Source organism: Oncorhynchus nerka, linkage group LG26 (genome assembly GCF_034236695.1).
Source record: "Oncorhynchus nerka isolate Pitt River linkage group LG26, Oner_Uvic_2.0, whole genome shotgun sequence".
NCBI classification, from domain to species: domain Eukaryota; kingdom Metazoa; phylum Chordata; class Actinopteri; order Salmoniformes; family Salmonidae; genus Oncorhynchus; species Oncorhynchus nerka.
In genome coordinates, this window is record NC_088421.1 from 53,262,864 (window position 1) to 53,285,108 (window position 22,245).

The 22,245-nt window shown below is 47.8% G+C and overlaps 1 protein-coding gene across 1 annotated transcript in view; it reads right to left on the bottom strand.

Annotated features, from left to right (window-relative positions):
- top3a (DNA topoisomerase III alpha) overlaps nucleotides 1–22,245 on the bottom strand; it is a 93,089-nt gene that overhangs the window by 11,166 nt on the left and 59,678 nt on the right. The window contains exons 12-17 of the mRNA XM_065010893.1: nucleotides 20,249–20,434; nucleotides 15,232–15,361; nucleotides 11,802–11,915; nucleotides 9,459–9,624; nucleotides 9,159–9,305; nucleotides 8,348–8,470 (exon numbers count right to left, since the gene is read on the bottom strand). Coding sequence (XP_064866965.1) covers nucleotides 8,348–8,470; nucleotides 9,159–9,305; nucleotides 9,459–9,624; nucleotides 11,802–11,915; nucleotides 15,232–15,361; nucleotides 20,249–20,434 — 866 coding nt within the window. The remainder of the gene's footprint in view (nucleotides 1–8,347; nucleotides 8,471–9,158; nucleotides 9,306–9,458; nucleotides 9,625–11,801; nucleotides 11,916–15,231; nucleotides 15,362–20,248; nucleotides 20,435–22,245) is intronic.

Here is a 22,245-nt window from a genome sequence, read left to right on the forward strand (position 1 = left end):
GTAGAGTCCCTGACCCTAACCACACCCAGGGGGCGGAAGAGACAGGAGGAGTCATGTAGAGTCCCTGACCCTAACCACACCCAGGGGGCGGAAGAGACAGGAGGAGTCATGTAGAGTCCCTGACCCTAACCACACCCAGGGGGAGTCATGTAGAGTCCCTGACCCTAACCACACCCAGGAGGAGTCATGTAGAGTCCCTAACCCTAACCACACCCAGGAGGAGTCATGTAGAGTCCCTACCCCTAACCACACCCAGGAGGAGTCATGTAGAGTCCCTGACCCTAACCACACCCAGGAGGAGTCATGTAGAGTCCCTGACCCTAACCACACCCAGGAGGAGTCATGTAGAGTCCCTACCCCTAACCACACCCAGGAGGAGTCATGTAGAGTCCCTAACCCTAACCACACCCAGGAGGAGTCATGTAGAGTCCCTAACCCTAACCACACCCAGGAGGAGTCATGTAGAGTCCCTAACCCTAACCACACCCAGGAGGAGACATGTAGAGTCCCTGACCCTAACCACACCCAGGAGGAGTCATGTAGAGTCCCTGACCCTAACCACACCCAGGAGGAGTCATGTAGAGTCCCTAACCCTAACCACACCCAGGAGGAGTCATGTAGAGTCCCTAACCCTAACCACACCCAGGAGGAGTCATGTAGAGTCCCTGGCCCTAACCACACCCAGGGGGCGGAAGAGACAGGAGGAGTCATGTAGAGTCCCTAACCCTAACCACACCCAGGGGGAGTCATGTAGAGTCCCTGACCCTAACCACACCCAGGAGGAGTCATGTAGAGTCCCTGACCCTAACCACACCCAGGAGGAGTCATGTAGAGTCCCTGACCCTAACCACACCCAGGAGGAGTCATGTAGAGTCCCTGACCCTAACCACACCCAGGGGGCGGAAGAGACAGGAGGAGTCATGTAGAGTCCCTAACCCTAACCACACCCAGGAGGAGTCATGTAGAGTCCCTGACCCTAACCACACCCAGGGGGCGGAAGAGACAGGAGGAGTCATGTAGAGTCCCTGACCCTAACCACACCCAGGAGGAGTCATGTAGAGTCCCTGACCCTAACCACACCCAGGAGGAGTCATGTAGAGTCCCTGACCCTAACCACACCCAGGAGGAGTCATGTAGAGTCCCTGACCCTAACCACACCCCAGGAGGAGAAGAGAGGAGGAGTCATGTAGAGTCCCTGACCCTAACCACACCCAGGAGGAGTCATGTAGAGTCCCTGACCCTAACCACACCCAGGAGGAGTCATGTAGAGTCCCTGACCCTAACCACACCCAGGAGGAGTCATGTAGAGTCCCTGACCCTAACCACACCCAGAGTCCCTGACCCTAACCACACCCAGGAGGAGTCATGTAGAGTCCCTGACCCTAACCACACCCAGGAGGAGTCATGTAGAGTCCCTGACCCTAACCACACCCAGGAGGAGTCATGTAGAGTCCCTACCCCTAACCACACCCAGGAGGAGTCATGTAGAGTCCCTAACCCTAACCACACCCAGGAGGAGTCATGTAGAGTCCCTGACCCTAACCACACCCAGGAGGAGTCATGTAGAGTCCCTGACCCTAACCACACCCCCAGGAGGAGTCATGTAGAGTCCCTAACCCTAACCACACCCAGGAGGAGTCATGTAGAGTCCCTGACCCTAACCACACCCAGGGGGCGGAAGAGACAGGAGGAGTCATGTAGAGTCCCTAACCCTAACCACACCCAGAGGGCAGTCCATCCATAGGTTAGTAAATATCAGAGGAAGAGACAGGAGGAGTCATGTAGAGTCCCTACCCCTAACCACACCCAGGAGGAGTCATGTAGAGTCCCTAACCACACCCAGGGGGCAGTCCATCCATAGGTTAGTAAATATCAGAGGAGACAGTAGTCTGTCTGTCCCAGTCCATCCATAGGTTAGTAAATATCAGAGGAGACAGTAGTCTGTCCCAGTCCATCCATAGGTTAGTAAATATCAGAGGAGACAGTAGTCTGTCCCAGTCCATCCATAGGTTAGTAAATATCAGAGGAGACAGTAGTCTGTCCCAGTCCATTGATAGGTTAGTAAATATCAGAGGAGACAGTAGTCTGTCTGTCCCAGTCCATCCATAGGTTAGTAAATATCAGAGGAGACAGTAGTCTGTCTGTCCCAGTCCATCCATAGGTTAGTAAATATCAGAGGAGACAGTAGTCTGTCCCAGTCCATCCATAGGTTAGTAAATATCAGAGGAGACAGTAGTCTGTCTGTCCCAGTCCATCCATAGGTTAGTAAATATCAGAGGAGACAGTAGTCTGTCCCAGTCCATCCATAGGTTAGTAAATATCAGAGGAGACAGTAGTCTGTCCCAGTCCATCCATAGGTTAGTAAATATCAGAGGAGACAGTAGTCTGTCCCAGTCCATCCATAGGTTAGTAAATATCCCAGAGGAGACAGTAGTCTGTCCCAGTCCATCCATAGGTTAGTAAATATCAGAGGAGACAGTAGTCTGTCCCAGTCCATCCATAGGTTAGTAAATATCAGAGGAGACAGTAGTCTGTCCCAGTCCATCCATAGGTTAGTAAATATCAGAGGAGACAGTAGTCTGTCTGTCCCAGTCCATCCATCGGTTAGTAAATATCAGAGGAGACAGTAGTCTGTCCCAGTCCATCCATAGGTTAGTAAATATCAGAGGAGACAGTAGTCTGTCCCAGTCCATCCATAGGTTAGTAAATATCAGAGGAGACAGTAGTCTGTCCCAGTCCATCCATAGGTTAGTAAATATCAGAGGAGACAGTAGTCTGTCCCAGTCCATCCATAGGTTAGTAAATATCAGAGGAGACAGTAGTCTGTCCCAGTCCATCCATAGGTTAGTAAATATCAGAGGAGACAGTAGTCTGTCCCAGTCCATCCATAGGTTAGTAAATATCAGAGGAGACAGTAGTCTGTCCCAGTCCATCCATAGGTTAGTAAATATCAGAGGAGACAGTAGTCTGTCCCAGTCCATTGATAGGTTAGTAAATATCAGAGGAGACCGTAGTCTGTCCCAGTCCATCCATAGGTTAGTAAATATCAGAGGAGACAGTAGTCTGTCTGTCCCAGTCCATCCATAGGTTAGTAAATATCAGAGGAGACAGTAGTCTGTCCCAGTCCATCCATAGGTTAGTAAATATCAGAGGAGACAGTAGTCTGTCCCAGTCCATCCATAGGTTAGTAAATATCAGAGGAGACAGTAGTCTGTCTGTCCCAGTCCATCCATAGGTTATTAAATATCAGAGGAGACAGTAGTCTGTCCCAGTCCATCCATAGGTTAGTAAATATCAGAGGAGACAGTAGTCTGTCCCAGTCCATCCATAGGTTAGTAAATATCAGAGGAGACAGTAGTCTGTCCCAGTCCATCCATAGGTTAGTAAATATCAGAGGAGACAGTAGTCTGTCTGTCCCAGTCCATCCATAGGTTATTAAATATCAGAGGAGACAGTAGTCTGTCCCAGTCCATCCATAGGTTAGTAAATATCAGAGGAGACAGTAGTCTGTCCCAGTCCATCCATAGGTTAGTAAATATCAGAGGAGACAGTAGTCTGTCCCAGTCCATCCATAGGTTAGTAAATATCAGAGGAGACAGTAGTCTGTCTGTCCCAGTCCATCCATAGGTTAGTAAATATCAGAGGAGACAGTAGTCTGTCTGTCCCAGTCCATTGATAGGTTAGTAAATATCAGAGGAGACAGTAGTCTGTCTGTCCCAGTCCATCCATAGGTTAGTAAATATCAGAGGAGACAGTAGTCTGTCTGTCCCAGTCCATCCATAGGTTAGTAAATATCAGAGGAGACAGTAGTCTGTCCCAGTCCATCCATAGGTTAGTAAATATCAGAGGAGACAGTAGTCTGTCCCAGTCCATCCATAGGTTAGTAAATATCAGAGGAGACAGTAGTCTGTCCCAGTCCATCCATAGGTTAGTAAATATCAGAGGAGACAGTAGTCTGTCCCAGTCCATCCATAGGTTAGTAAATATCAGAGGAGACAGTAGTCTGTCCCAGTCCATCCATAGGTTAGTAAATATCAGAGGAGACAGTAGTCTGTCCCAGTCCATCCATAGGTTAGTAAATATCAGAGGAGACAGTAGTCTGTCTGTCCCAGTCCATCCATAGGTTAGTAAATATCAGAGGAGACAGTAGTCTGTCCCAGTCATTCCATAGGTTAGTAAATATCAGAGGAGACAGCAGTCTGTCCCAGTCCATCCATAGGTTAGTAAATATCAGAGGAGACAGTAGTCTGTCCCAGTCCATCCATAGGTTAGTAAATATCAGAGGAGACAGTAGTCTGTCCCAGTCCATCCATAGGTTAGTAAATATCAGAGGAGACAGTAGTCTGTCTGTCCCAGTCCATCCATAGGTTAGTAAATATCAGAGGAGACAGTAGTCTGTCCCAGTCCATCCATAGGTTAGTAAATATCAGAGGAGACAGTAGTCTGTCCCAGTCCATCCATAGGTTATTAAATATCAGAGGAGACAGTAGTCTGTCCCAGTCCATTGATAGGTTAGTAAATATCAGAGGAGACAGTAGTCTGTCCCAGTCCATCCATAGGTTAGTAAATATCAGAGGAGACAGTAGTCTGTCCCAGTCCATCCATAGGTTAGTAAATATCAGAGGAGACAGTAGTCTGTCCCAGTCCATTGATAGGTTAGTAAATATCAGAGGAGACAGTAGTCTGTCTGTCCCAGTCCATCCATAGGTTAGTAAATATCAGAGGAGACAGTAGTCTGTCCCAGTCCATCCATAGGTTAGTAAATATCAGAGGAGACAGTAGTCTGTCTGTCCCAGTCCATCCATAGGTTAGTAAATATCAGAGGAGACAGTAGTCTGTCCCAGTCCATCCATAGGTTAGTAAATATCAGAGGAGACAGTAGTCTGTCCCAGTCCATCCATAGGTTAGTAAATATCAGAGGAGACAGTAGTCTGTCCCAGTCCATCCATAGGTTAGTAAATATCAGAGGAGACAGTAGTCTGTCCCAGTCCATCCATAGGTTAGTAAATATCAGAGGAGACAGTAGTCTGTCCCAGTCCATCCATAGGTTAGTAAATATCAGAGGAGACAGTAGTCTGTCCCAGTCCATCCATAGGTTAGTAAATATCAGAGGAGACAGTAGTCTGTCTGTCCCAGTCCATCCATAGGTTATTAAATATCAGAGGAGACAGTAGTCTGTCCCAGTCCATCCATAGGTTAGTAAATATCAGAGGAGACAGTAGTCTGTCTGTCCCAGTCCATCCATAGGTTAGTAAATATCAGAGGAGACAGTAGTCTGTCTGTCCCAGTCCATTGATAGGTTAGTAAATATCAGAGGAGACAGTAGTCTGTCTGTCCCAGTCCATCCATAGGTTAGTAAATATCAGGAGACAGTAGTCTGTCCCAGTCCATCCATAGGTTAGTAAATATCAGAGGAGACAGTAGTCTGTCCCAGTCCATTGATAGGTTAGTAAATATCAGAGGAGACAGTAGTCTGTCCCAGTCCATCCATAGGTTAGTAAATATCAGAGGAGACAGTAGTCTGTCCCAGTCCATCCATAGGTTAGTAAATATCAGAGGAGACAGTAGTCTGTCCCAGTCCATCCATAGGTTAGTAAATATCAGAGGAGACAGTAGTCTGTCCCAGTCCATCCATAGGTTATTAAATATCAGAGGAGACAGTAGTCTGTCTGTCCCAGTCCATCCATAGGTTAGTAAATATCAGAGGAGACAGTAGTCTGTCCCAGTCCATCCATAGGTTAGTAAATATCAGAGGAGACAGTAGTCTGTCTGTCCCAGTCCATCCATAGGTTAGTAAATATCAGAGGAGACAGTAGTCTGTCCCAGTCCATCCATAGGTTAGTAAATATCAGAGGAGACAGTAGTCTGTCCCAGTCCATCCATAGGTTAGTAAATATCAGAGGAGACAGTCTGTCCCAGTCCATCCATAGGTTAGTAAATATCAGAGGAGACAGTAGTCTGTCCCAGTCCATTGATAGACTCAGTTTGCTATCAAGGACAGTACCAAGATAAACTCAGTTTGCTATCAAGGACAGTACTAAGATAAACTCAGTTTCCTATGAAGGACAGTACCAAGATAAACTCAGTTTGCTATCAAGGACAGTACCAAGATAAACTCAGTTTCCTATCAAGGACAGTACCAAGATAAACTCAGTTTGCTATCAAGGACAGTACCAAGATAAACTCAGTTTGCTATGAAGGACAGTACCAAGATAAACTCAGTTTCCTATCAAGGACAGATATCTGTACTGATGTCTCCATCTGGACTCTTTGATGTGGCTGGTTTATATCACCGTCTTCACTACCATCAGGGCGGGCGGGCAGACAAGCAGACAGACAGACAGGTATAACAGACAGACAGGTATAACAGACAGACAAGCAGGCAGACAGACAGACAGGTATAACAGACAGACAGGTATAACAGACAGACAAGCAGGCAGACAGACAGACAGGTATAACAGACAGACAGACAGGTATAACAGACAGACAGGTATAACAGACAGACAGACAGACAGGTATAACAGACAGACAGGTATAACAGACAGACAGGTATAACAGACCGATACCTACATGTGAACGGGGCGGGGCTGACAGGTGGGACAGACAGACAGGTATAACAGACAGACAGGTATAACAGACAGACAGGTATAACAGACAGGTATAACAGACAGGTATAACAGACAGACAGACAGGTATAACAGACAGACAGACAGACAGACAGACAGACAGACAGACAGGTATAACAGACAGACAGACAGGTATAACAGACCGATACCTACATGTGAACGGGGCGGGGCTGACAGGTGGGACAGACAGACAGGTATAACAGACAGACAGGTATAACAGACAGACAGATACCTACATGTGAACGGGGCGGGGCTGACAGGTGGGACAGACAGACAGGTATAACAGACAGACAGATACCTACATGTGAACGGGGCGGGGCTGACAGGTGGGACAGACAGACAGGTATAACAGACAGACAGATACCTACATGTGAAGGGGGCGGGGCTGACAGGTGGGACAGACAGACAGGTATAACAGACAGACAGATACCTACATGTGAACGGGGCGGGGCTGACAGGTGGGACAGACAGACAGGTATAACAGACAGACAGATACCTACATGTGAACGGGGCGGGGCTGACAGGTGGGACAGACAGACAGGTATAACAGACAGACAGACAGGTATAACAGACAGACAGATACCTACATGTGAACGGGGCGGGGCTGACAGGTGGGACAGACAGACAGGTATAACAGACAGACAGACAGACAGACAGGTATAACAGACAGACAGATACCTACATGTGAACGGGGCGGGGCTGACAGGTGGGACAGACAGACAGGTATAACAGACAGACAGATACCTACATGTGAACGGGGCGGGGCTGACAGGTGGGACAGACAGACAGGTATAACAGACAAACAGGTATAACAGACAGACAGATACCTACATGTGAACGGGGCGGGGCTGACAGGTGGGACAGACAGACAGGTATAACAGACAGACAGACAGATACCTACATGTGAACGGGGCGGGCCTGACAGGTGGGACAGACAGACAGGTATAACAGACAGATACCTACATGTGAACGGGGCGGGGCTGACAGGTGGGACAGACAGACAGACAGACAGACAGACAGGTATAACAGACAGACAGACAGACAGGTATAACAGACAGACAGATACCTACATGTGAACGGGGCGGGGCTGACAGGTGGGACAGACAGACAGGTATAACAGACAGACAGGTATAACAGACAGACAGATACCTACATGTGAACGGGGCGGGGCTGACAGGTGGGACAGAGACAGACAGACAGGTATAACAGACAGACAGATACCTACATGTGAACGGGGCGGGGCTGACAGGTGGGACAGACAGACAGGTATAACAGACAGACAGACAGACAGGTATAACAGACAGACAGATACCTACATGTGAACGGGGCGGGGCTGACAGGTGGGACAGACAGACAGGTATAACAGACAGACAGATACCTACATGTGAACGGGGCGGGGCTGACAGGTGGGACAGACAGACAGGTATAACAGACAGACAGACAGACAGACAGGTATAACAGACAGACAGATACCTACATGTGAACGGGGCGGGGCTGACAGGTGGGACAGACAGACAGGTATAACAGACAGACAGACAGACAGGTATAACAGACAGACAGATACCTACATGTGAACGGGGCGGGGCTGACAGGTGGGACAGACAGACAGGTATAACAGACAGACAGACAGACAGGTATAACAGACAGATACCTACATGTGAACGGGGCGGGGCTGACAGGTGGGACAGACAGACAGGTATAACAGACAGACAGATACCTACATGTGAACGGGGCGGGGCTGACAGGTGGGACAGACAGACTCGTCTCTGTTGACCTCTAACACCGTGTCCGGAAACCACACGGAACACTTGCATTCTGGGTAACCAACGCAGGACAGGTACTTCCTGTTAGAGAGAGAGGATTGGAAGATATTGGATAGCAGAGAAGCAGACTACGATTGTATACCCTCCAAGAGTTTGGGTAAAATGTTGTGAAAGTGGTCAAAATGTCAGTTTGGAAAAGTTCAGAGAAAAAGTTGTTGAGGCAGAACAACAGAACGATCCCTTCCCCCAGTGTCCTCGTCTAATCTGTCTCCCCCGTCTCATCCCTTCCCCCAGTGTCCTCGTCTAATCTGTCTCCCCCGTCTCATCCCTTCCCCCAGTGTCCTCGTCTAATCTGTCTCCCCCGTCTCATCCCTTCCCCCAGTGTCCTCGTCTAATCTGTCTCCCCGTCTCATCCCTTCCCCAGTGTCCTCGTCTAATCTGTCTCCCCGTCTCATCCCTTCCCCCAGTGTCCTCGTCTAATCTGTCTCCCCCGTCTCATCCCTTCCCCCAGTGTCCTCGTCTAATCTGTCTCCCCCGTCTCATCCCTTCCCCCAGTGTCCTCGTCTAATCTGTCTCCCCCGTCTCATCCCTTCCCCCAGTGTCCTCGTCTAATCTGTCTCCCCCGTCCCCCCTTCCCCCAGTGTCCTCGTCTGTCTCCCCGTCCCCCATCTCATCCCTTCCCCCAGTGTCCTCGTCTAATCTGTCTCCCCGTCCCCCCGTCTCATCCCTTCCCCCAGTGTCCTCGTCTAATCTGTCTCCCCCGTCTCACCCGTTCCCCTCCTTCCTCCTCCGCAGCACCATGTCCCGCCCACACTGAGGACATTTCCTGACTGGGAGGGGCATTTCCATATCCTGCTGCTCTGATTCGCTGAACTCCTGGGCCGCGCCCAGATAGATAGACAGAGCCTCGTCCAACCTGAGAGACGACAAGAAACGACACATTACAACTGCTGTGTGTATACACTGTGTGTGTGTGTGTGTGTGTGTATACACTGTGTGTGTGTGTGTGTGTGTGTGTGTGTGTGTGTGTGTGTGTGTGTGTGTGTGTGTGTGTGTGTGTGTGCTTCACCTCTTGGCTTTCTTAACAGACTCTACGAAGACCGTCTTGTATTTGTGAATGTGGTGTCTCAAGACGCTCTGTTTGTCCTTCCTCCCCTCCGATACCAGCTTCAGGTCCGCCTCCAGCTCCGCCCGCAGGTGTGGCTTAGACATCTCATACCCCATGGAGTTATAACCTACAGACACACATTCACATCGGAGTCATTTAGCAGACTCTCTGATCCAGAGCCACTATAGTAGGGAGTCATGTAGCAGTAGGGAGTCATTTAGCAGACTCTCTTATCCAGAGCCACTACAGTAGTGAGTCATTTAGCAGACTCTCTGATCCAGAGCCACTTACAGTAGTGAGTCATTTAGCAGACTCTCTTATCCAGAGCCACTACAGTAGTGAGTCAATTAGCAGACTCTCTGATCCAGAGCCACTTACAGTAGTGAGTCATTTAGCAGACTCTCTGATCCAGAGCCACTTACAGTAGTGAGTCCTTTAACAGATTCTCTGATCCAGAGCCACTATAGTAGGGAGTCATTTAGCAGACACTCTGATCCAGAGCCACTTACAGTAGTGAGTCATTTAGCAGACACTCTGATCCAGAGCCACTTACAGTAGTGAGTCATTTAGCAGACACTCTGATCCAGAGCCACTTACAGTAGTGAGTCATTTAGCAGACTCTCTGATCCAGAGCCACTACAGTAGTGAGTCATTTAGCAGACTCTCTGATCCAGAGCCACTACAGTAGTGAGTCATTTAGCAGACTCTCTGATCCAGAGCCACTACAGTAGTGAGTCAATTAGCAGACTCTCTGATCCAGAGCCACTACAGTAGTGAGTCAATTAGCATACTCTCTGATCATTTAGCAGACTCTCCACCAGTCCCTTCCCCCTGTACCTACCCTCCACCAGTCCCTTCCCCCTGTACCTACCCTCCACAAGTCCCTTCCCCCTGTACCTACTCTCCACCAGTCCCTTCCCCCCTGTACCTACCCTCCCCATTCCCCTGTACCTACCCTCCACCAGTCCCTTCCCCCTGTACCTACCCTCCACCAGTCCCTTCCCCCGTACCTACCCTCCACCAGTCCCTTCCCCCGTACCTACCCTCCACCAGTCCCTTCCCCCTGTACCTACCCTCCACCAGTCCCTTCCCCCTGTACCTACCCTCCACCAGTTCCTTCCCCCTGTACCTACCCTCCACCAGTCCCTTCCCCCTGTACCTACCCTCCACCAGTCCCTTCCCCCTGTACCTACCCTCCACCAGTCCCTTCCCCCTGTACCTACCCTCCACCAGTCCCTTCCCCCTGTACCTACCCTCCACCAGTCCCTTCCCCCTGTACCTACCCTCCACCAGTCCCTTCCCCTGTACCTACCCTCCACCAGTCCCCTGTATCTACCCTCCACCAGTCCCCTGTACCTACCCTCCACCAGTCCCTTCCCCCTGTACCTACCCTCCACCAGTCCCTTCCCCCTGTACCTACCCTCCACCAGTCCCTTGTACCTACCCTCCACCAGTCCCTTCCCCCCATACCTACCCTCCACCAGTCCCTTCCCCCTGTACCTACCCTCCACCAGTCCCTTCCCCCTGTACCTACCCTCCACCAGTCCCTTCCCCCTGTACCTACCCTCCACCAGTCCCTTCCCCCTGTACCTACCCTCCACCAGTTCCTTCCCCCTGTACCTACCCTCCACCAGTCCCTTCCCCCTGTACCTACCCTCCACCAGTCCCCTGTACCTACCCTCGACCAGTCCCTTCCCCCTGTACCTACCCTCCACCAGTCCCTTCCCCCTGTACCTACCCTCCACCAGTCCCTTCCCCTGTACCTACCCTCCACCAGTCCCTTCCCCCTGTACCTACCCTCCACCAGTCCCTTCCCCCATACCTACCCTCCACCAGTCCCTCCCCCTGTACCTACCCTCCACCAGTCCCTTCCCCCTGTACCTACCCTCCACCAGTCCCTTCCCCCTGTACCTACCCTCCACCAGTCCCTTCCCCCTGTACCTACCCTCCACCAGTCCCTTCCCCCCATACCTACCCTCCACCAGTCCCTTCCCCCTGTACCTACCCTCCACCAGTCCCTTCCCCCTGTACCTACCCTCCACCAGTCCCTTCCCCCTGTACCTACCCTCCACCAGTCCCTTCCCCCTGTACCTACCCTCCACCAGTCCCTTCCCCCTGTACCTACCCTCCACCAGTCCCTTCCCCCTGTACCTACCCTCCACCAGTCCCTTCCCCCTGTACCTACCCTCCACCAGTCCCTTCCCCCTGTACCTACCCTCCACCAGTCCCTTCCCCTGTACCTACCCTCCACCAGTCCCTTCCCCCTGTACCTACCCTCCACCAGTCCCTTCCCCCTGTACCTACCCTCCACCAGTCCCATCCCAAGTTCTCCTGGTAGAAACCTCTGATCAGCTGTTAGTCCCACGTACATACGGCTCTTTATGGTCTCAATGTGATCTGCGTGGGTGGCATCCGTACCTGTTAAGACACACTGCAGTTAACCACTAACACACTGCAGTTAACCACTAACACACTGCAGTTAACCACTAACCACTAACACACTGCAGTTAACCACTAACACACTGCAGTTAACCACTAACACACTGCAGTTAACCACTAACACACTGCAGTTAACCCCTAACACACTGCAGTTAACCACTAACACACTGCAGTTAACCACTAACACACTGCAGTTAACCACTAACACACTGCAGTTAACCACTAACACACTGCAGTTAACCACTAACACACTGCAGTTAACCACTAACACACTACAGTTAACCACTAACAAACACACTGCAGTTAACCACTAACACACTGCAGTTAACCACTAACACACTGCAGTTAACCACTAACACACTGCAGTTAACCACTAACACACTGCAGTTAACCACTAACAAACACACTGCAGTTAACCACTAACACACTGCAGTTAACCACTAACCACTAACACAACGCAGTTAACCACTAACACACTGCAGTTAACCACTAACCACTAACACACTGCAGTTAACCACTAACAAACACACTGCAGTTAACCACTAACAAACACACTGCAGTTAACCACTAACACACTGCAGTTAACCACTAACACACTGCAGTTAACCACTAACCACTAACACAATGCAGTTAACCACTAACACACTGCAGTTAACCACTAACCACTAACACACTGCAGTTAACCACTAACACACTGCAGTTAACCACTAACACACTGCAGTTAACCACTAACCACTAACACACTGCAGTTAACCACTAACAAACACACTGCAGTTAACCACTAACAAACACACTGCAGTTAACCACTAACACACTGCAGTTAACCACTAACACACTGCAGTTAACCACTAACACACTGCAGTTAACCACTAACACACTGCAGTTAACCATTAACAAACACACTGCAGTTAACCACTAACAAACACACTGCAGTTAACCACTAACACACTGCAGTTAACCACTAACAAACACACTGCAGTTAACCCCTAACACACTGCAGTTACCCACTAACACACTGCAGTTAACCACTAACACACTGCAGTTAACCAGAAACACACTGCAGTTAACCACTAACACACTGCAGTTAACCACTAACACACTGCAGTTAACCACTAACAAACACACTGCAGTTAACCCCTAACACACTGCAGTTACCCACTAACACACTGCAGTTAACCACTAACACACTGCAGTTAACCAGAAACACACTGCAGTTAACCACTAACACACTGCAGTTAACCACTAACACACTGCAGTTAACCACTAACAAACACACTGCAGTTAACCACTAACAAACACACTGCAGTTAACCACTAACACACTGCAGTTAACCACTAACAAACACACTGCAGTTAACCACTAACAAACACACTGCAGTTAACCACTAACACACTGCAGTTAACCACTAACACACTGCAGTTAACCACTAACACACTGCAGTTAACCACTAACACACTGCAGTTAACCACTAACAAACACACTGCAGTTAACCCCTAACACACTGCAGTTACCCACTAACACACTGCAGTTAACCACTAACACACTGCAGTTAACCACTAACACACTGCAGTTAACCACTAACACACTGCAGTTAACCACTAACACACTGCAGTTAACCACTAACACACTGCAGTTAACCAGAAACACACTGCAGTTAACCAGAAACACACTGCAGTTAACCACTAACACAATGCAGTTAACCACTAACACACTGCAGTTAACCACTAACAAACACACTGCAGTTAACCACTAACACACTGCAGTTAACTGCAGTTAACCACTAACACACTGCAGTTAACCACTAACACACTGCAGTTAACCACTAACACACTGCAGTTAACCACTAACACACTGCAGTTAACCACTAACAAACACACTGCAGTTAACCACTAACACACTGCAGTTAACCACTAACACACTGCAGTTAACCAGAAACACACTGCAGTTAACCACTAACACACTGCAGTTAACCACTAACACACTGCAGTTAACCACTAACACACTGCAGTTAACCACTAACACACTGCAGTTAACCACTAACAAACACACTGCAGTTAACCACTAACACAATGCAGTTAACCACTAACACACTGCAGTTAACCACTAACAAACACACTGCAGTTAACCACTAACACACTGCAGTTAACCACTAACACACTGCAGTTAACCACTAACACACTGCAGTTAACCAGAAACACACTGCAGTTAACCACTAACACACTGCAGTTAACCACTAACACACTGCAGTTAACCACTAACACACTGCAGTTAACCACTAACACACTGCAGTTAACCACTAACAAACACACTGCAGTTAACCACTAACACAATGCAGTTAACCACTAACACACTGCAGTTAACCACTAACAAACACACTGCAGTTAACCACTAACACACTGCAGTTAACCACTAACACACTGCAGTTAACCACTAACACACTGCAGTTAACCACTAACAAACACACTGCAGTTAACCACTAACAAACACACTGCAGTTAACCACTAACAAACACACTGCAGTTAACCACTAACACAATGCAGTTAACCACTAACACACTGCAGTTAACCCCTAACACACTGCAGTTAACCACTAACACAATGCAGTTAACCCCTAACACACTGCAGTTAACCACTAACACAATGCAGTTAACCCCTAACACACTGCAGTTAACCACTAACACACTGCAGTTAACCACTAACACACTGCAGTTAACCAGAAACACACTGCAGTTAACCACTAACACAATGCAGTTAACCCCTAACACACTGCAGTTAACCACTAACACAATGCAGTTAACCCCTAACACACTGCAGTTAACCACTAACACAATGCAGTTAACCCCTAACACACTGCAGTTAACCACTAACACACTGCAGTTAACCACTAACACACTGCAGTTAACCACTAACACACTGCAGTTAACCACTAACACACTGCAGTTAACCACTAACACAATGCAGTTAACCACTAACACACTGCAGTTAACCACTAACACACTGCAGTTAACCACTAACACAATGCAGTTAACCACTAACAGTTCATGTGCAGTGGGGTGGATACACTGTGTGTGTGTGTGTGTAGTGTGTGTGTGTGTAGTGTGTGTGTAGTGTGTGTGTGTGTGTAGTGTGTGTGTAGTGTACCGATGCCGTGTTTCTCCATCAGTGATATGAGGTCTGCCTCCGTGAGGAGTTGAGGAGGAGAGGTCTGTGTGTGTGTGTGTGTGTGTGTAGTGTGTGTGTGTGTAGTGTGTGTGTGTAGTGTGTGTAGTGTGTGTGTGTAGTGTGTGTGTTGGTACCGATGCCGTGTTTCTCCATCAGTGATATGAGGTCTGCCTCCGTGAGGAGTTGAGGAGGAGACGTCTGGCCATCCAGCATCTCTATCGCTGACGGCTGGAACTGGCTACCCTGCTCATACACTGGGATCACCTGCAACACACACACACACACACACACACCACACACACACACACACAGTCAGATTAACAAACAAACATTATGTGGACCCCCCCCCAGGGGTTCATAACGGGACCCTCATATATTCAACATGATAAAGACCCCCCCCCCCAGGGGTTCATAATGGGACCCTCATATATTCAACATGATAAAGACCCCCCAGGGGTTCATAACGGGATCCTCATATATTCAACATGATAAAGACCCCCCAGGGGTTCATAACGGACCCTCATATATTCAACATGATAAAGACCCCCCACCAGGGGTTCATAACAGGACCCTCATATATTCAACATGATAAAGACCCCCCAGGGGTTCATAACAGGACCCTCATATATTCAACATGATAAAGACCCCCCCAGGGGTTCATAACGGGACCCTCATATATTCAACATGATAAAGACCCCCCCCCCAGGGGTTCATAATGGGACCCTCATATATTCAACATGATAAAGACCCCACCCCCAGGGGTTAATAACGGGACCCTCATATATTCATCATGATAAAGACCCCCCCCAGGGGTTCATAACGGACCCTCATATATTCAACATGATAAAGACCCCCCCCAGGGGTTCATAACAGGACCCTCATATATTCAACATGATAAAGACCCCCCCCCAGGAGTTCATAACGGGACCCTCATATATTCAACATGATAAAGACCCCCCCAGGGGTTCATAACAGGACCCTCATATATTCAACATGATAAAGACCCCCCAGGGGTTCATAACGGGACCCTCATATATTCAACATGATAAAGACCCCCCAGGGGTTCATAACGGACCCTCATATATTCAACATGATAAAGACCCCCCCCAGGGGTTCATAACGGGACCCTCATATATTCAACATGATAAAGACCCCCAGGGGTTCATAACGGGACCCTCATATATTCAACATGATAAAGACCCCCCCAGGGGTTCATAACGGACCCTCATATATTCAACATGATAAAGACCCCCCCCAGGGGTTCATAACGGGACCCTCATATATTCAACATGATAAAGACCCCCCAGGGGTTCATAATGGGACCCTCATATATTCAACATGATAAAGACCCCCCCAGGGGTTCATAATGGGACCCTCATATATTCAACATGATAAAGACCCCCCACCAGGGGTTCATAACGGGACCCTCATATATTCAACATGATAAAGACCCCCAGGGGTTCATAACGGGACCCTCATATATTCAGCATGATAAAGACCCCCCCAGGGGTTCATAACGGGACCCTCATATATTCAGCATGATAAAGACCCCCCACCAGGGGTTCATAACGGGACCCTCATATATTCAACATGATAAAGACCCCCCAGGGGTTCATAACAGGACCCTCATATATTCAACATGATAAAGACCCCCCAGGGGTTCATAACGGGACCCTCATATATTCAACATGATAAAGACCCCCCCAGGGGTTCATAATGGGACCCTCATATATTCAACATGATAAAGACCCCCCCAGGGGTTCATAATGGGACCCTCATATATTCATCATGATAAAGACCCCCCCAGGGGTTCATAACGGGACCCTCATATATTCAACATGATAAAGACCCCCCCAGGGGTTCATAACGGGACCCTCATATATTCAACATGATAAAGACCCCCCCCAGGAGTTCATAACGGGACCCTCATATATTCAACATGATAAAGACCCCCCAGGGGTTCATAACGGACCCTCATATATTCAACATGATAAAGACCCCCCCAGGGGTTCATAACGGGACCCTCATATATTCAACATGATAAAGACCCCCCAGGGGTTCATAACGGGACCCTCATATATTCAACATGATAAAGACCCCCCCCAGGGGTTCATAACGGGACCCTCATATATTCAACATGATAAAGACCCCCCAGGGGTTCATAACGGGACCCTCATATATTCAACATGATAAAGACCCCCCCAGGGGTTCATAACGGGACCCTCATATATTCAACATGATAAAGACCCCCAGGGGTTCATAACGGGACCCTCATATATTCAACATGATAAAGACCCCCAGGGGTTCATAATGGGACCCTCATATATTCAACATGATAAAGACCCCCCCCAGGGGTTCATAATGGGACCCTCATATATTCAACATGATAAAGACCCCCCCACCAGGGGTTCATAACGGACCCTCATATATTCAACATGATAAAGACCCCCCAGGGGTTCATAACGGGACCCTCATATATTCAGCATGATAAAGACCCCCCCCCAGGGGTTCATAACGGGACCCTCATATATTCAGCATGATAAAGACCCCCCCACCAGGGGTTCATAACGGGACCCTCATATATTCAACATGATAAAGACCCCCCCAGGGGTTCATAACGGGACCCTCATATATTCAGCATGATAAAGACCCCCCCAGGGGTTCATAACGGGACCCTCATATATTCAACATGATAAAGACCCCCCCCCCAGGGGTTCATAACGGGACCCTCATATATTCATCATGATAAAGACCCCCCAGGGGTTCATAACAGGACCCTCATATATTCAACATGATAAAGACCCCCCCCAGGGGTTCATAACGGACCCTCATATATTCAGCATGATAAAGACCCCCCCAGGGGTTCATAACGGGACCCTCATATATTCAACATGATAAAGACCCCCCACCAGGGGTTCATAACGGACCCTCATATATTCAACATGATAAAGACCCCCCCAGGGGTTCATAATGGGACCCTCATATATTCAACATGATAAAGACCCCCCCAGGGGTTCATAACGGGACCCTCATATATTCAACCCCCAGGGGTTCATAATGGGACCCTCATATATTCAACATGATAAAGACCCCCCCAGGGGTTCATAACGGGACCCTCATATATTCAACATGATAAAGACCCCCCCAGGGGTTCATAACGGGACCCTCATATATTCAACATGATAAAGACCCCCCAGGGGTTCATAACGGGACCCTCATATATTCAACATGATAAAGACCCCCACCAGGGGTTCATAACAGGACCCTCATATATTCAACATGATAAAGACCCCCCCCAGGGGTTCATAACAGGACCCTCATATATTCAACATGATAAAGAGGGGTTCATAAGGACCCCCCCAGGGGTTCATAACGGGACCCTCATATATTCAGCATGATAAAGACCCCCCCAGGGGTTCATAATGGGACCCTCATATATTCAACATGATAAAGACCCCCCAGGGGTTCATAACAGGACCCTCATATATTCAACATGATAAAGACCCCCCCCAGGGGTTCATAACGGGACCCTCATATATTCAACATGATAAAGACCCCCCCAGGGGTTCATAACGGACCCTCATATATTCAACATGATAAAGACCCCCCCCAGGGGTTCATAACGGACCCTCATATATTCAACATGATAAAGACCCCCCCCAGGGGTTCATAATGGGACCCTCATATATTCAACATGATAAAGACCCCCCCAGGGGTTCATAACGGGACCCTCATATATTCAACATGATAAAGACCCCCCCCCAGGGGTTCATAACGGGACCCTCATATATTCATCATGATAAAGACCCCCCCCCAGGGGTTCATAACGGGACCCTCATATATTCAACATGATAAAGACCCCCCAGGGGTTCATAACAGGACCCTCATATATTCAACATGATAAAGACCCCCCAGGGGTTCATAACGGGACCCTCATATATTCAACATGATAAAGACCCCCCACCCAGGGGTTCATAACGGACCCTCATATATTCAACATGATAAAGACCCCCCAGGGGTTCATAACGGGACCCTCATATATTCATCATGATAAAGACCCCCCCCAGGGGTTCATAATGGGACCCTCATATATTCAACATGATAAAGACCCCCCAGGGGTTCATAACGGACCCTCATATATTCATCATGATAAAGACCCCCAGGGGTTCATAACGGGACCCTCGTGGTAAATGACCCCCCACCTTAGTGCTCCAGCGGTCGTAGGGGTATGACCCCCCCCTCGTGGTAAATGACCCCCCACCTTAGTGCTCCAGCGGTCGTAGGGGTATGAGCCTCCCCCTCGTGGTAAATGACCCCCACCTTAGTGCTCCAGCGGTCGTAGGGGTATGACCCCCCTCGTGGTAAATTACCCCCCACCTTAGTGCTCCAGCGGTCGTAGGGGTATGACCCCCCTCGTGGTAAATGACCCCCACCTTAGTGCTCCAGCGGTCGTAGGGGTATGAGCCCCCCCTCGTGGTAAATGACCCCCACCTTAGTGCTCCAGCGGTCGTAGGGGTATGAGCCCCCCTCGTGGTAAATGACCCCCACCTTAGTGCTCCAGCGGTCGTAGGGGTATGACCCCCCCTCGTGGTAAATTACCCCCCACCTTAGTGCTCCAGCGGTCGTAGGGGTATGACCCCCCCTCGTGGTAAATGACCCCCCACCTTAGTGCTCCAGCGGTTGTAGGGGTATGACCCCCCCGCCCCTCGTGGTAAATTACCCCCCACCTTAGTGCTCCAGCGGTCGTAGGGGTATGACCCCCTCGTGGTAAATGACCCCCACCTTAGTGCTCCAGCGGTTGTAGGGGGTATGACCCCCCACCCCCTGACCCCCCGTGGTAAATTACCCCCCCACCTTAGTGCTCCAGCGGTCGTCAGGGGTATGACCCCCCTCGTGGTAAATTACCCCCCACCTTAGTGCTCCAGCGGTCGTAGGGGTATGACCCCCCCCGACCCCCCTCGTGGTAAATGACCGCCCCACCTTAGTGCTCCAGCGGTCGTAGGGGTATGACCCCCCTCGTGGTAAATGACCCCCCACCTTGGTGCTCCAGCGGTCGTAGGGGTATGACCCCCCTCGTGGTAAATTACCCCCCACCTTGGTGCTCCAGCGGTCGTAGGGGTATGACCCCCCTCGTGGTAAATTACCCCCCACCTTGGTGCTCCAGCGGTCGTAGGGGTACACGTCCAGGTAGTTCCTCCTGATGATCATGAGGCCGTTTGCGGAGAACCTCTCGTGAGCCATTTCCACCTCGACCACCGTTTCCTGCCCCACGGCATCAAGGGATACGCACGCCAGGAAGTGACGCACAATGAACTCATACACACGCTGCTCGTTGCCCTGGAGACAGAAAACACATTTCAGATCTCAGGAACCCGGTTGGTGTACTTGGTGTAGATACAGTTGATGTCAGAACTTTACATACAGTTAGGATGGAGTCACTAGTATATTATATGTTATATGTTATATTATATGTTATATTATATATATTATATACACTTAGGTTGGAGTCATTAGTATATTATATATATTATACACTTAGGTTGGAGTCATTAGTATATTATACACTTAGGTTGGAGTCATTAGTATATTATACACTTAGGTTGGAGTCATTAGTATATTATATATATTATACACTTAGGTTGGAGTCATTAGTATATTATACACTTAGGTTGGAGTCATTAGTATATTATACACTTAGGTTGGAGTCATTAGTATATTATATACACTTAGGTTGGAGTCATTAGTATATTATATATATTATACACTTAGGTTGGAGTCATTAGTATATTATACACTTAGGTTGAGTCATTAGTCACTTAGGTTGGAGTCATTAGTATATTATATACACTTAGGTTGGAGTCATTAGTATATTATATATATTATACACTTAGGTTGGAGTCATTAGTATATTATACACTTAGGTTGAGTCATTAGTATATTATACACTTAGGTTGGAGTCATTAGTATATTATATACACTTAGGTTGGAGTCATTAGTATATTATATATATTATACACTTAGGTTGAGTCATTAGTATATTATACACTTAGGTTGGAGTCATTAGTATATTATATATATTATACACTTAGGTTGGAGTCATTAGTATATTATATATATTATACACTTAGGTTGGAGTCATTAGTATATTATATATATTATGCACTTAGGTTGGAGTCATTAGTATATTATATATATTATACACTTAGGTTGGAGTCATTAGTATATTATACACTTAGGTTGGAGTCATTAGTATATTATACACTTAGGTTGGAGTCATTAGTATATTATACACTTAGGTTGGAGTCATTAGTATATTATATACACTTAGGTTGGAGTCATTAGTATATTATATATATTATACACTTAGGTTGGAGTCATTAGTATATTATATATATTATACACTTAGGTTGGAGTCATTAGTATATTATACACTTAGGTTGGAGTCATTAGTATATTATATATATTATACACTTAGGTTGGAGTCATTAGTATATTATATATATTATACACTTAGGTTGGAGTCATTAGTATATTATATATATTATGCACTTAGGTTGGAGTCATTAGTATATTATATATATTATACACTTAGGTTGGAGTCATTAGTATATTATACACTTAGGTTGGAGTCATTAGTATATTATACACTTAGGTTGGAGTCATTAGTATATTATACACTTAGGTTGGAGTCATTAGTATATTATACACTTAGGTTGGAGTCACTACTATATTATATGTTATATTATATATATTATATAGACCTAGACCGTGTCCCGATGTCTCCATGTCCCTAGATACAGTTGAAGTCAGAAGTTTACATACACTTAGGTTGGAGTCACTAAAACTCGTTTTTCAACCACTCCACACATTTCTTGTGAAACAAACTATAGTTTTGGCAAGTCGGTTAGGACATCTACTTTGTGCATGACACAAGTCATTTTTTCCAACAATTGTTTACAGACAGATTATTTCACTGTATCACAATTCCAGTGGGTCAGAAGTTTACATACACTAAGTTGACTTCATGAGCTACCCCAGTTCTGCACTCCATATTTCTCTGTGTACAATAAACATTTTGGTTCATTCATCCCTGCTTCCTCTTCAGAGTCCGTTCCCCCGTTTATTGACCAAATACTTATTTTCCACCA